At 41.4% G+C, this 14,731-nt stretch overlaps 1 protein-coding gene across 2 annotated transcripts in view; it reads right to left on the bottom strand.

Annotated features, from left to right (window-relative positions):
• The window catches only part of NOL4 (nucleolar protein 4), a 666,365-nt gene that overhangs the window by 190,343 nt on the left and 461,291 nt on the right, over window positions 1-14,731 (bottom strand). The window contains exons 8-9 of one of the 2 annotated variants that reach the window (XM_085605683.1): window positions 10,709-10,888; window positions 9,849-10,040 (exon numbers count right to left, since the gene is read on the bottom strand). In XM_085605683.1, the coding sequence (XP_085461809.1) occupies window positions 9,849-10,040; window positions 10,709-10,888 (372 nt within the window). The remainder of the gene's footprint in view (window positions 1-9,848; window positions 10,041-10,708; window positions 10,889-14,731) is intronic. The other variant, XM_085605684.1, reaches the window with a different exon arrangement.

The following is a 14,731-nucleotide window of genomic DNA, read 5'->3' as shown; positions in this document are numbered from 1 at the left end:
GGATTACAACATCAGGACGAGGTATCCTCAAAACCATATTAATACCTGTATTAATCATAGTTGTTTGTTTCCTGACTTCACTAGGAATATAAAAAGCTATTAAATCTTTGCTACAAAAGAGAAGAAATAGGGAAATAAATAGGCAAATAAGAAAGGATTTAGAACTAAGTGACCACATTAACAAAAAATATAACAAACTAAAGGAGAGGGAAAACTTGAAACAAAAAAGGCAAATGTGCAGCAGCAGTATCGCCCACTTTTAACAGAACTCAACAGAAGATGAGAGTGAATTGTAAATTAATCTGTGAATATTGTGATGAATATAAGCATCAAACTGGGGAAGGACAAAGAACATTTTTATGAATGCAAATTAATGACATTAACAAGTCGAATTAACCTGTAGGCCTAAAACGAAAAGTCACATTTTTAAAAGGCAAAAGAGAGCACTAGGATGCCATATCTGCCCATGTTAAGTTAGACATGCTTTTGACCACAGTTTTTCTTTTTTTTTCCTTACCTTAGGGCAACACTCTTTGTAATGTGAAGAGGTAAAGAGTTTAATGAGGAAATGTGCTGAGCCAACATGATTTAAAAGAAAAAGATAGTTGTCAGCCTTCCCAGAAGCATATGTTTCATAAAATACAATAGAGCATTAAATAATGTAAAGTCAGACTATGGGAGAAAGAGATGATTACATTTATGGAATGACAGACCCATGAACCATTTTGTTTTGTGCATTAGGAGCTAATCAGAATCAAACCATGACTTGTACAATGTTGTCAATAAAGTTACATATAACACTTAATATTTGTGAGGCTTTGTTTCAACACAGCGTGGACGGTGGAAGATATCTGTTCCCACGAAGACATTAGCTGACGAGTTGGATTGTTGTAACATTTGTTTTAGTTGTAGATATCAAAATTTTATATTATTGCGTGTTTCTAGACTAGAGACCTCATCAGCTTCTCCATACACACTCTAGATGATTTGAGTTTCTAATCATTTGAAGAGCCAGAATCTCTATGCTCTGAAGCTTTATGCTTTCAGCAGAATCTATGCCATTATCTGAGATTCTACTGAATATTCTGACCTTCTCTTTATGAGAAGTGCTAATAAAATTGCTTAAACCTCTATGCTTCCACCTCTTATTGTAGAACTCTTTATGGGTTCAAGATACCTTTCTCATCCCATGATTTGGAATAGGGATTAATTTCATATGGAACATGCTTAATGCTTCATGTTCTGTATTGTTATTTGAAAATAATTCATTGATGATTAATAAAGAAATACTTACTAAAGATTTTAATAAAACCCTTTAAACTTTCATAAAAATCTCATAATTGATTCCGAAATAATTGACATCTAACTGTGATGAGTAATTTGAATTTTGAATTGCAGTTTAAGATTAATTCTATACCTGCATCCAAGTTCCGGAGACCAAGGGCCAAGTAAGAGCAGGGACTTTATATTTAGGTATGCTGAGACATAAATTTTGAATTGTAAACCAAGTATTTATTAAGGTCCCATGTTACACCAGACATTATACATTCCACCCATTGTAGTGTACATATGGGTGAACTGTTAGAAACTCCCAATAGAATAATTTAAAATATTTAAAATAGTTGATCCAACAGAACCACTATTGTTTATGTACCCTGTGCACACTAGCTCTTTGTGCACCTCACTACCAGTGAGGATTCTCTATGGCTGTCTCCTTGGAGCACTCTTCTTCACCCTAAATACAAACACTATCTGAGATCGTATATATCTTTTTTGGTTTCTCCTACCATATTTTGTGACACTCAAATCTACTTGTTCACAAACTCATCCTGTGTTCATTAATTAATGTACCATTGCCATCTGCTAAATAGTCACCAGCTTCTTTATTATAGACCCTGCAAGTACCAGAATTATCTACTTCTCTTTGGCCACTGCGCACAAACCATTCTATCTCACATGCCTTTCCCTCTCAACAGAACAATATCTTCTAACTAAGCCCACAATTTGAACTCAATTCAGAAGTGAAACGTAGCTGACCACCGTCATCACCTTGGGGAAATTTCTTACCATTATAACCTGCTCAATTTTAGTCACCTTTCACTCAAATCAAGACACCCTGATCAATTCTCTATTACTCGGTAAAATGAAATATTGCCACATATTTATCATGAACCTCTTCACTACTTCTTCAATACCATATAAAAGGTGCTGCACTTTGTTACTTCTACCTGTTTAACATCATTGAGTCAACACCACTTCTCCGTCAGGTATGGCGGAACACAGAACTCAAGAGATCCCTTTACAGATTGTTCATATTTGTTTTTAACTCCATCCAAGAAGTGGACTACTCACTTTAAGCATACAACCTTTTACACACATTCTCTGTATTATGTTATATGTGCTTTGTTAAGTGCAATGTTTAGCAACAGGTACCTCATATCATTTAAAGTGGGATAGAGCACCAACGTATCACACATAGATAGATTGGTGGGCGTTTTCAAAATGCATCTTAATGTCAATTTGTCCTCAGTATTTCTAGGTTGATGCAGGAGTGTTTCCACAAGTTTCCACAAGCATGGTGCATGTACTCAGAATGCCTCTTTTCAGCAATTGGCTTTCTTGTATTCAGGGATAAAAGTAAGCTGCTGATGATTCAAACAGAGTGAACTTGCAGGCAAGTATGAAATAAGCTCCTTGTGTCAGAAAGGAGGACGATGCTTCTTAACAGCCTATGTTCCAGGCATAAGAACTTGAAATATCACCCAGTCCAGGCATCTAATTGCCGTAGGTACATGCTCCTAGGCCTAGAGGGTTCTGCTAATGCAGATGGCTGTGGCCTGGTGCTCTGGGCACGTCATGAGCAGTCATGCCATTAGTCATGGCATAGAGTGTGACAAAGGTGGAGGGTGATCTGTGCTGATGTGCAAGTGGCTGCCACTGGCTTGTTCTTTGTCTTCATTATTGTGGAGATGGGTGTGACTGTCTACATGTCTCCATATGATGTACACACTACTCCTCACTTGAATCTGACCATGCTGCCATGTTTGGTATAGTTATTTGTGTCTTATATTTTTTTCTGCAACACAGGCCATTGTGGCAGGTTATGACACTGGGAGCTGTGTTTTCCTCTTCTCCACCTAGTTAGATTGGACAGGTTCATCAACAAGATCTTGTTTTTCTTTAAAGTCCTAATTTTCTACTTGGTTTCACGCAATAGGTCAACATTGTGTGACTGTAGTTCCTCTGTTAGGACATTCACCTCATCAGGGAGAAATTGAAGTCCCTAACCCTGCCATCTGATGAATGACTTAGCAGGAGGCCCGTACTCATGACTATTCTCTCATACATACTGATATGCGTTCTCAATTGATTCATGTGCTGTAAGAGTCATATTATGATACATGGTTTTGTGGCTTCACATAGGCGAACGGACAGCCAGTAGGAGCGAAGGAAAGAGAAATGCAATGTTAGTGTAATACTAAGCATAAAACATGTATGACATTGATGATGTCCAAATAAAAAAGTGCAGGCGCAAACTTCAAGATGAAGGGTGGTTCATGAAGTCTGCTAAATTCCAATTTCATGTCTCATAGGATGATGGATATGACCATTCAGGACACTTGCGGATGCATGGCCTAGACTGCTGGCAGGGCTAGTGAACCTCCATGAACAACTACAATGCAGAGAAGCAATAACACTTCACTGGAAATAGGCATAGGTGAACTACTGATGGCAATGGCAAAAATACACTCAGTAGCCATGAACATCAGTTGTAGGAAAGGGAAGAGGCCAGAGGGTCAATAACAGACCAAGCAGAATGGTAGCCCCATTGCATTATTAAAAGTGGGCCCATGAGCAGCCTCTGTATGACAGCAGAGTGTATAAAATAGGTCCAGCACAGGAGCACATTGTGGGGACAATTTTTGGGGATACTCCTGAATAGGCAGGACTACCTTATATTCTCACTTCTCTCTATACTGGTGCAAATGTTCACTGATAAGTACCTCAGACAACCAGAGTGGGAACAATAAAAGGTGCAATAAAATTTGACACAGCACTCCACAATGACAAAAGCGTAATTCAAATGTGGAGAGGGTTCTAAATCTGCCATGCCCAATAACTCAAAATGTGTCTGCTACATTGAAAGAGGAAATAGCACAAATGTCCTAGCTAGAAGCCTAAATAAAAAGTTAAACATATTGTGGCTTTTCAGCTATACTCTGTGGTACATTGGTAGAAACAGACACAACATTTTAGAATATTTGAGAAACACTAGAAAAGGGCATCACAAGAATCCAAAGTTGCGGTGGGTGGGTCGCCTAGTATCAGAGACTGGGCAATTGACATGGATAGAGCCATGATAGCCAAGAAAGATGTCTCCAAGCACAGGGGATGCCCTAAAAAGTGGGATCGCATGTGGGCAGCGTGGAACAAATATAGGGGGGACATTTGCTTGTCTCCAACAGTGGAACTGCGACATAGGGAAGAAAGATTATACGTCGAAGTTGATATGGTGGGGAAGTCACCGGTCTAGGAGTAAAATATGCTATTATTGTAATGTAAATCCATATATCCTCAGTGTATACCTAATGTAGGTGGGAACTGTAATGCATTGCTGTGCTGTTTGTTATATTCATTAATAAAATAGTTTATAAGAAAAAAAGAATCCAAAGTTGCTGAGGGTAGTCGATGGTGAAAACCTGAAGAGATTGGTGGAATTTCTTACAAAACAGGCAAAAACTTGATCTAAAAGGGCACCTTTATTGTATTGTATTGAGGCTTTTATATAGCACTTACTACACCCATGTGGGGCATTGAAGTGCTTGCTTACATTAGTAGCACGCTACATCATATACGGTTTGTGGTTGGAAGGATGTTATTTTTGTTTTGAGGCTATATGGAAAGTGTTTCCATGTTGTGCGTGATGACCAGCGAGGTGTGGTTATTGATATGGGATGCAACGAGGAGGAGTGTGTAGGATGATGAAGTGTAAGAGACAGGCACGTAGTTTGTTTTCAGCATGCAGGTAGCTTTGAACAGCTAGGCAGGTCCCTTTATGGTATTTCATATCATATAGTCTGCTTAGCTGGTATGCTGCACTTGGTTGTCCAATCTGAGATTGTGTGTATTGTTGTGGTCCTGAGATGGCATAGTTGGAGGGAGGGAAAAGTGGAGAGATCTGTTGGGATGGACATTTTTATTATCATTCAATATCTGAGTGTCTTTGTAAAATGTAAAGAAACAGTCAGATTGTATAGATATTTGGGACCTGCAGTGAATGGACTATAATAAAGTCCTCCAAAAGGTGATGTTTGGCTGTACAGTGCTGGTGATGGACAACTCTCACAGGAGATATGTTGTTTGTGAATTTTTACTATAGTTTACTTAGGTATAAGTTTAAATTGGTTGCTAACTGCTGTGTATTATGGGTTTAGTATTACTGTGGCCCATAACTATTAAATATGGAAGAACCTTACTATATAATACCACATCGAACCATAGGTCAGACCTTTTTTTGCTTACCTGTGTAATGAAAGCTGTTTGCCGATTTGGTTAATTCCAATTCATAGGTTGTAAGCTGAGGATTGCTCTGAGGATGCAATTGTTTTCTCGGCTCTTCTGAGCTGTATATGCTCCTGGGTGCTTCTAATGCTGGCTGGATGCGAGTTCCAGAGCTTGGCGGCTTGTACTGAGAACGCAGTGCCTCCTATGAAATTATTATGTTATGGCATGATAAGTGGTACAGGCCTGGAGTGCAGTGTTCTGTTTGGTGTGTATTGCTTCATTTGAACTTGTAGGTATAGTGGTCCTTTTCCTCACAAGGCTCTGTGGACAATGCAGAGTAACTTGAACATTACCCTTTTAGCTATAGATAGCCTGTGGAGCAAGTGCCGGACTAGAGTTATGCTTTCTCTTATCTGAAGGTGGAGAAGAAGCCTTGCAGCAGCATTTTGGATGGATTCTATATTGCATATAATGGGTGGAGATGTGCTAAGGTATAGGCTGTTGGCATAATCAAGCTTGAAGATTATGAGCGTGAGGATGGCTTGCAGTTCATGCTGGTATGCAAGGTATGGAAAGATCAGGTGTAGTGTTTTCATTGTGTAGAACACACTCTTTGTAAGATTGACAGCATGTGGAATCCAGGATAGGTGTGATTCCATGGATATTTCTAGGTTTCTAACTTCTCTTCATGGTGTCGGAGGGGCTTAACGTGCCTTGAGCCATAATGCGGCAGGCTGGTAGTTTTACCATTGTCCACATGTTACAATCTCTGTCTTTTCAGTATTGAGCATTATATGGTTGTCATCATCCATGTGATTGAAGCAGGAAGGCAGTCATCAAGTTTTAAATTGTAGATGTGTTTGGGGCTATCAATTTAAAAATGATTTGGGTGTTCTCGGCATAGTTGTAACAGACGAGGTTGTATGATTTAATCAGATTTGGTAAGGGATTTATGTAAATGTTGAATAATAGAGGGTATATTATGTGCCCCTTGAGAACATTACAGTGTGTGAGGAAGTCCTGTGAAAGGATGTAGGGACACTACACTTTTTCTGTCTATGAGATAAGAAGCAATCCATTGTAAAGCATTTGTATGCATTCTGATATTGAGAAGTCTTTGCAGTAGTGTGTGGTGGTGGACAGTGTCAAATGCAGCTGATAAACCCAGAAGCGATAAGACAAGTGCTCCATTTTGCCCACTGTGAGTTTTAGATCACCCAGATGGATATGATGGCTGACTCTGTGCCTCTGCCTGGTCTGAAACTGGACTGTTAGTCTGACAGTAAGTCATAATGTTTGGTTAAGTTAGAGAGTTAAGTAAACGCTGCTTTCTCAAATATATTTCTTAAGAATTGTCCATTTGATATAGGCCTGTAGTTTGCTAGTTCAGATGGCTGGAGGTTTTTCTTTTTGAGGAGAGGTCTGATGTAGGTGGTTTTGAGCTCAGGTGGGAATGATCCTAGTTTCAGAGACCTCTTCTGCACAGATTGACGGTGAGCCTGATGGTCTGGCTGCATGATAATATTGAAGAAATCTTTTTGTGCTAGGATACTGAAAATATGCGTTGATGGATGGCTACTGGTGTCTACCGTTGTGGTGCTTAGGTTATGCACTGTTGTGGTGAGGTCTGGGTTTTCTTTAAGATAATTTTCAATCTTTGTATTTTTTTGTATTAATTCATTGGTGACTGGGTCACAGGAGTCTTGTGATTGGGGTTTTTGTGTGTTTATGCATAATTCTGTTAGAATTTTATGATTTTCCTTGTAAGGGCAGTGGACTTCAGTTATGGGTCTCGAATAATAATATTTGTATGGTTCTTATTGCTCTTTTGTGGATTTTGTTATAGTGCCATAGCGTAATTTTGTCTGTTTCATCTCTTGATTTCCTCCATTTGCGTTGTACTATTTGAGTTGTGTTTTCATTCTTTGGATGCTGTCATCAACCTGTGTGATGTTCCTTTTGTAGTCAAATTTGGATGAGGTTTTGATTCCTATCTGTTTGTCCAGTGTAGTGGAGATCCAGTTGTAGAAAGTGTGCTTGCCTTTTGAGCCACATGTTTATCTGGGGTTTTTCAAGGTAGGTGTTGAGTTGCCGGATGGCTAGTGTGTAGATATTGAAGATGAGGATGTTGTGGTTCCTCCAGCTTACGGGAGTTGTCTGTAGCTATGGCTTGTCCTGAGGGTGTAAGTATGACATCTAGCATGTGTCCTGCTCAGTGAGTTGGGCCAGAAATGATCTGTTGTAGGTTAAAGGCTTCAAGGCTGGTTGTGATTGCTGTGGTTAAAATCTTTTTACGAAACCAAATTTTGAGGTCCCCTAGAAGATATAGGTTGGGTGGGCCAGATGGATGTTGGTTACTGTATCAAGTAGGAGATCTTCAATGTTGACATTGCTGTGGGGTGGTCTATTTATTAAGAAGAAGGAATAGGTATTAGTTGGAGTAGGGGGGCGTCTTATTATCAAAGATTCACAGCCACCCATGTTGGGATTTTTCACTGATTGTTATTTGTAGCCATTTTTATGGATAACAGCTAGGCTTCTCCAATTTTGCCAACATGATTGTTGTTTATGATGTGATAATCAGGAGAGATGACTTTATTTCATTTGGGTGTCAAATCTTCGCTAAGCCATGTTTCTGTAATGAAGGTGAGGTCCGGTGTTGTTTCTGAGAGCAGGATCTTGCATTAAAGAATAGGCATTTTAGTTATTGTGTTTCTTTCTTCATATCCTGTAACAAGGTTGGTGGTGGAAATGGTATTTTGATGTGGCTGGCTTGGGGGTGAATTGTGCTTGCGGCTTTTGGTGGCGGTGGAAGGGAGGTTGTTTGGTTAGAGAAATGTGTATGTTAAGATATGTGTGAGTGGTGGATCATGGTGTTGTAACTTCTGTGTTGTCTGGTGATTTGTGGAGAATTTTGGGGGTTGTTGTGGGAAGCCATTTTACACAAACACTTCTGAAATTGCCATAGAGAAGTGAAGTTCTGGACTCAACAGGTTAAATTACTTTTCTATGGATTCCTATAGAGCTGAAAGAGATAGGCATGTGATCCCTTTTCGTTGAGTCATTTGGCCGTTACTGGGCAGTAGCCTGTGTGGTTATTGTTGTTAACTATTACTTAGACAATGCCATTACTGATTCATGCCATTGACCACTGCTGCTCTCCTCCTCTGTGTTTGGTTGAAGGTGTGAGTAGAAAGTTGCACCTTTCAGGACATTCTATTGCTCCATCCGATGCACTAATTCTCTATAGAATCTGTTTCTGGAGATGTGGGTTTTCCCACCTGCTAGTGCTGGCAGGGAGTAACAGTCTGCTTACAAGAACATATCAGGTGTACAAGAGAGCATTCTGTGTATACACTGACCTCACAATTGGACTTTATTTTATCCTAGAACTAGCTTGTAACTAAATAATTACTCAGGCAATATATCCCTAGGAAATATTTACTGTCTACTCTTTAAGTATACTCCCTTTGAGTTTGACGATTCTGTTGCGTCCATGCTCCCCAAAAGCAGACCCATCCATCTCTATTTCCCTGTGCCCAGTTCATTAGCATCTGGTATAAATGTGGGTACCAACACAATCTTGGCCAACTTTACACTTGAATTGAATTTCAGAGCCCATACAAGCAATAGCCACTTCATCCTAATCCCTGCTGAGGACGTCACCATGAAGGTAGGTAAAGAAGAGTTCTCCAGTGGCATCACATCTATCATAATAATATGCTACTATGCATTTAAAGGAACATTGACAGGTAGTTAGGTGTGGTGGTAAAACGACCATGGTACACTAGGTATTCTTTTTACATAAAACAGGCGCAACAGAGATTGTGTAATTTCAACATGCATTCACATGTTCCAAACAATGCATGTGAAAGCTGTAGCCCACACAGCCCACATTTTCTGCCTATCATTGTAGCCTCAGAGGTTGACAGTAATGCATTGTATCGTCAGTATGAGAGAGCAGCAAAGTGCTTCTAAGCCATATGCCCAGCTCTGTGGTTTTCCAGTGACGGTACTGTGGAAAATATATGCATGTAAGATACACAGGATGCTGTTGCCCACTTTTGCCTCCATAGTCTTCGTCTCCATCTTGAGCGCGCCTATATTTTCTCTGCCATACAACACAGCAAATTACAATTGCCCAAGGCGTTTATTTTTTTCATTTGATGAACAAAGGGAATAAATTTAAGAAAGATGAAAGGATAAAAGAAAAAAAAATCTGACCTGACAATACTGTGGATAAAAAAGACACTAAGATGAAAAAAATGATAATAGTGTCATGGGTTCACGTATGAAGGAGGGTTTGGATGGAAACTAAAGCTGGGTTGTACGTCAAAACTCACCATCTCAAAACCACTTCTTTTCATCCGCCTGCAGGACTTGAGGTAAGTGCGTATGCGTTTCCTGGCGCGCTCCTGGTACTCAGGGAACTGCCGCCTGCATGAGTCAATGATAGCCTGGATCTTTTCTTTGGGCTGCTTAGAGATTGGGACCATGCGGTCCAAGTTTTCATCTACAAACAGCCTGACAAACATCTGCGGGCAAGAGGGAGACAGAGGAGAAGGGATTGGAGGGACTGCTCTCGTCTCTTTCTCACTTCCCCTCCTGATCCCTGCCACAGAAAGTGTCTCCTGTGCATGCCCGGAAGCCCTTTTATTGGGGAATTTGTAGCCCATCAAATTCTCCTATTAAGGGCGTACAGTTACGGACTGATAAGAGAGGCAAAAAAAAAAAGAATGTCCTTATTTTGTGGGTTACAAAATAAACCATGGCTAGCTGTAAAAATAATATTATATTGGAATTAGGTGCACTGTATTTGGTATTCACTATTGTATCAGGTTATTCGGAATATGATCATTTTTCTGTTACACCATGCACATTTACAAAAGACTTGATTCAGTACTGAAAAAAGCTAGGATAGAACTGGCAATGCATTATGAGATTCATGTAATCAACAGGATATGTTTGCAAACATTCACAACCCTTCTTAGAGGGGTATGAAACTGGCACCAGCCCTCACTATCCACCATCAATCACTGCCGAACTAGAGCTAGTGGGTGAGAGCATAGTGTACTTTAGAGCCCTTGGGTGAATTACTGCAATCAATAAGGCGTTTAAACCTTTGGAAAGGCTGGTAAGTAGCAATGTGAATTTAAAATGGGAAGCAGAGGCACAGTACTTCGGCAAATGAAGAAAGACTCACATTAAAAGCCTTCAAGCGCTCGGTCTCGACCCCATCGCCTTCATTAAGTCTGTCACTGTCATCAGGCTCATCATGGTCGTCGTCATCATCATCTCCTCGATTTAAGGAAAGGTCTTCCACACCTTCCCCAACGCTCTCATTCTTGCCTGAATCATAGCTCGACAAACTGTGAGCGGGAGACTGGGGAAAGGGAGAAGGTGGAGTTGAACTTCCAAATAAATATTACATCCCCTGGTACCATAGAAAACACTTTCTCACCAACTAAGTAATTATGTGTTATTTTTGTGATCATATACATTACAATGCCATAAAAAACAAGAGCGTGGAAAGCTAATAGGTCTCTCATGTGACACTGATTTATTTTACCAATGCTTTTTTTCCTCAGATGACCGCATTGTGTGTATCATATGGTTTATCTTTTCTTTTAAGAAATATCATGCAAAGATGGCCACAAAACTGCATGCGTAAGCTTGTCAGCCATCTTGGAATGAATTTCTTACAACAAATGAAAAAAACATCCCAACATGGCCACTGTGCACATTTTAAATCCATTCAAATGTGGCTATTGGCTGATACAGAGGAAGGGTGCTGTGACAGTGTGAGGGGGTAGGAGGGTAAGTGGATCAGAGGGGGTAATATTTTACAAAGTCAGCAGGAGCATGGAGGGGGAGAGGATCAGGGAGTAACACAGAAAAGGGGAGAAAAAAGTCCATCATCCACTGCAATGCAAAGTTGTGACATCATCATCGGAAGGATACAGTTAATCCAATCAAAACAGTGAGATTAAAATGGTCCTCGGTCAGGACTAACACAAGAAAAGGGAGGAAGCCATTGAATCAGGAGCCGGAAACTGAGAGGTAAGAAAGCTATTGAATCATGAGCACCAGGCAGACACAAAGCCCCCTCCAAGTCAATTTTTGATACAATGGTTTTGTTTTCTAACAGACAGCTGTAGGCACAAGCTAAAAGTGAGCAAACACACTGTTTTGTATTGTTAAAACATTCTGAGTAAGTTCAGAGTTCCTTTCCTGGATTGTTTTAAAGCAAAAATGAGCAAACACTGCTTTGCAAATTCTGGGAAATTTCAATGTTATTTTCCCTTGCCGTTTTAAAGCAGATTATTTTCAAAACAGTCTTTTCAGGAGAGCCATTGACAACAAAGGGACAGCACTAGCTGTACCAATCTGGCTGCAGAAAGCGCCATCTCTTTTTGTGAGTGCTAATGTGGTCAATACAGGGCCAGGGCATTTATCTGATGATTACCCTGACTATGCATTATGGTTTTAGTGATTTCTCAGAGTTGCCACTTACTACAAGTAAAACCACAGCAGAATTTGTATTTAGAGCTTGAACCTTAAACAACGTGAAACCGCACAGGAGTAAGTCATCATAAAAACGTGCATCTCCAATTAAAATGTTCTCATATGATTCATAAATAACATAAATGTCTTAATAAATATGTATATGAATAAAACCTCATCCTACATTTTTATAGCGAACACAGAAATTTTCTCTTAAAAAGAGGTAAAAACCAATTTAAAAAAGGCAGACTTCTAATAATCCAATAAGAAGCTTTTGACGGCAACCATAAATCTCCCTCAGGCAAAAGTCACAACTAAAAAACGCATATCCGTTAAAAGTGCCGCTGTTGCACATGGTTTCGGTTGACGCATTTAAAAAAAATAAAGCAGCCTTAAGATAGTTTTATGAAGGGTCTCCATAGAGCTCTGCACACATTCAAGCCTGATGCGCTGGCTTTGCCAGTGCTTCTTTTACGTAGACAATTATGGCAATGCTTATTATTTTACAAGCAATCGATTAGTTAAGAGGGGTCCCGCCCCCATCGTGTGATAATGGATTGCACTGGACGATTTGAGGCTGCTTCTGCAACAGCACACTAATTTATAAAGCTATAAGACCTAGATATCTAGGCAAAATGATGATCTTAATCTTCTCCAAAATAGTTCTTGTAAAATCCTCCAGCCAAAGGGGATGCGCAGCTTTAGGCATGGTATTGGAAACGCTGGGAGATGATGGGACTTCCCCAGATCCAACAGCATTGTTATTAGAATTCAGTGCGGCTGTTTGGCGGGCTTCCTTTTGACAGCTCCCCTAGTGGGTCTTCTCTCCATAAGGGGACTGATGTGATTCCCTTGGGAGCCTGTAATGTGCAAGTGGTGCCTTAGGTCCTCCTCCTCTGTGGGCCTGCCAGGACTAGGTAAGGAGATATGCGGATCAGACATACCAGACACACCACCAAAATAACCTGTGGTCAGCGACAGCCGTCTCTCAGTGAGATTTAGCTCCGTAGACACAACCCCTATTGCTCTTTGCAGCATCTTATCGATGGACGTTGTTTTGGGAGTGATGGGTGTTAGGGCATGTTTCCCTTGGCAGGTCTTTTTCCCCATGGCTGACCTATACAGGTCCTTATTAGACTTGTTATTAGACTTGTTAGTCGTCATTCGACTGTGAAGTCTCTGTGAGGTCTCTGGAGTTCTCCCGTGAGCCACCGATCTAGAGGATTCACCATAGCCTTATCTTTGAAATTAATAGTATCAGGCCATTATGACACTGCACATTGAGAGAGGTGGGGTCAAACAAAGTGTATTGGAAAGTGTTGGTCACTCACCCCTTGGCACTTAATCAGGGACGCGGATAGAAGGGGATAGAAGAAGAGTGAGCCAGCACTACAGGATCCCCACGATGATTGATAAGTGCGACTGGGCACAGACTGCACCCTAGCGTGGTCTCTTTAACCATCTATAATGTCTGCCAGGAAGGGTCCATGCATGGATCTGTTTGCGCTGTATGCCAGAGGTCAAAACCTACGCAGGGTAGATTAAGTGTTAACAGAGATAGGTGAAAGAGCCCCACACAATACCCCCTGCAGGAGTCTCCCAGGGATTTGCAGGCCTTTCACATCTGCCACGGAGAGGGGGTGAGGAAAGGGGGGCGCCCACTGCAACACGAGCCCCCGTGTGGTGAGGCTCTGCAGCGTGCACTGCGCCACCCAATGCACCTCCCCCTTAGTGCTCACCGGTCAAGGCGAGTAGGCAGGGACGCACGTCGTTGCACCAAGTTCCAATGCCCCCTCAGGAGGGTGGTCCAGTTGAAGACACAGTCCAAGCCAGTAGAGATGCAGGTGGATATCGGGCATGGAATGCTGGAGGCGGAGGCTTGAAGTACTAGTCACCAGGACCCTGCTGTAACATCAATTAATGGAGGCTTCTCAGCAAGGGGGGACTACAAGGACACGGTAGGGCAGCCCCAAGAGCCCCAACAGTAGGGCCCTAGGAAGGAGACCAATTCAAGGAGGGGGCCTAATCAACCCTCAATCATCTCCAGAGGTGGAAGGCCCGGTGTGCCCACCCTTAAGACGGGCATGCCACTCTGCAAAATCCCCCGAGCTGGCCTCCAGGTCCCTGCCACAAGGAAAAGGAGCGTCTTTCACCAAATACCATGGCAGGCACTCCCACAAGGGGATGCTGCTGCTCCGTGCACCAGATCGGCACCAGACCGCCTCACCAGTCTCTACAGTTACAGGCGGTCAATGACTGCCAATAGCAGCTCCGCAACTCTGATTGGTGGTGCTCTGACACTTGAATACCTTTCAAAGGGACAAGCACTGGGAGAAGAGCCTCCTGCCAAATGTATTTCAGCTTGGGACCCAATTAGACAGAGGAAGCTTTTTTTGTCCATTGTTTATTTTATTTTTTATGGCCAAGGCATTTGGTGATCTTTGGGTGATTAATGAGTTGTTCTGCAGGCCGATGGGAATAAGAGTATCATCCATGCTCATAGGAAATGGACTTGATTCTTAGCACCTGCCTAGGAGGGAGCATTCACACACTGAACAGTGACAATGACCGAAATAAGCCTTATCGACTGACGCAACTTAGTATATGATTTGATGAAACTGCAATTCAAATAGATACCTGTTAACTCCAATCACACTGGAATGATGACTTCCATGTCAAGGGCATGTTGGTACCATATGCCCATTCTTCAAGTATTTTAAGG

The sequence above is a fragment of the Triturus cristatus genome, chromosome 5_1 (genome assembly GCF_964204655.1).
Source record: "Triturus cristatus chromosome 5_1, aTriCri1.1, whole genome shotgun sequence".
Taxonomy (NCBI): domain Eukaryota; kingdom Metazoa; phylum Chordata; class Amphibia; order Caudata; family Salamandridae; genus Triturus; species Triturus cristatus.
The sequence above is the reverse complement of the archived record's forward strand: the minus strand, read 5'-3'. Positions and strand labels throughout refer to the sequence as shown.